The 687-nt window shown below is 47.0% G+C and overlaps 1 protein-coding gene across 1 annotated transcript in view; it reads right to left on the bottom strand.

Moving 5' to 3' along the window:
* Positions 1-211: 211 nt before the first annotated feature.
* LOC308160247 (cilia- and flagella-associated protein 100-like) overlaps positions 212-687 on the bottom strand; it is a gene marked incomplete at both ends in the record, with an annotated part of 10,318 nt that continues 9,842 nt past the window's right edge. Inside the window, 2 exons of the mRNA XM_080534165.1 lie at positions 212-325; positions 565-658. Of these exons, the coding sequence (XP_080390291.1) occupies positions 212-325; positions 565-658 (208 nt within the window). The remainder of the gene's footprint in view (positions 326-564; positions 659-687) is intronic.

The following is a 687-nucleotide window of genomic DNA, read 5'->3' as shown; positions in this document are numbered from 1 at the left end:
CGAGCTTTGATCACATACAAATATGTTTTATTTGGAATAAACATATAAAACATCAATTATCTCCTGATCAACTTCATTGGCCAGTGGAAAGAGAGAGAAAGAGATGCCAGTGGAGAGAGAGATGTCAGTGGAAAGCGAGAGATGTCAGTGGAGAGAGAGAGAGAGACAAAGTTGCCAGTGGAGAGAGGGTGGCCAGTGGAGATGGGGGTCTTTAGGTAAAGAAGTACAGATACGTCTCTTTCTCCAGGTCGGTGATCTCATCTGCGATGTTCACCAGGTTCTTTGTCATGGGGGGCTGGGAGCGCCACATCAGCTTCCTCCCAGTCTACAGGCACAACATTCTCAGTCATATAGGAGCATGTGTGTGTGTGTGTGTGTGTGTCTGTATGTGTACCAACAGTATAAGCAGTGTAGAGAACCTGTGGTGTGTCATATTGGTGTTGAAATCCTAGCAGGCTAGTATACATCCATCAGCTTAGAGAGTGATGTCTTGTATGTCTTCGGCCATACCATGCATGTGTGTGTGTGTGTGTGTGTGTGTGTGTGTGTGTGTGTGTGACTCACAGGTCTCTTGAAGTCAGCCTGAGCTCTCTTTAGAGCTTTCTTCAGACGTTCCTCCTGCTGTTGTTTCTGCACACGAACCTTCTCGTCCCTCAGTCTGGGAACAGAGGAGGAGTTCACACCTAG

The sequence above is a fragment of the Nansenia antarctica genome (genome assembly GCF_963989245.1).
Source record: "Nansenia antarctica genome assembly, chromosome: 6".
Lineage (NCBI taxonomy): Eukaryota > Metazoa > Chordata > Actinopteri > Argentiniformes > Microstomatidae > Nansenia > Nansenia antarctica.
The sequence above is the reverse complement of the archived record's forward strand: the minus strand, read 5'-3'. Positions and strand labels throughout refer to the sequence as shown.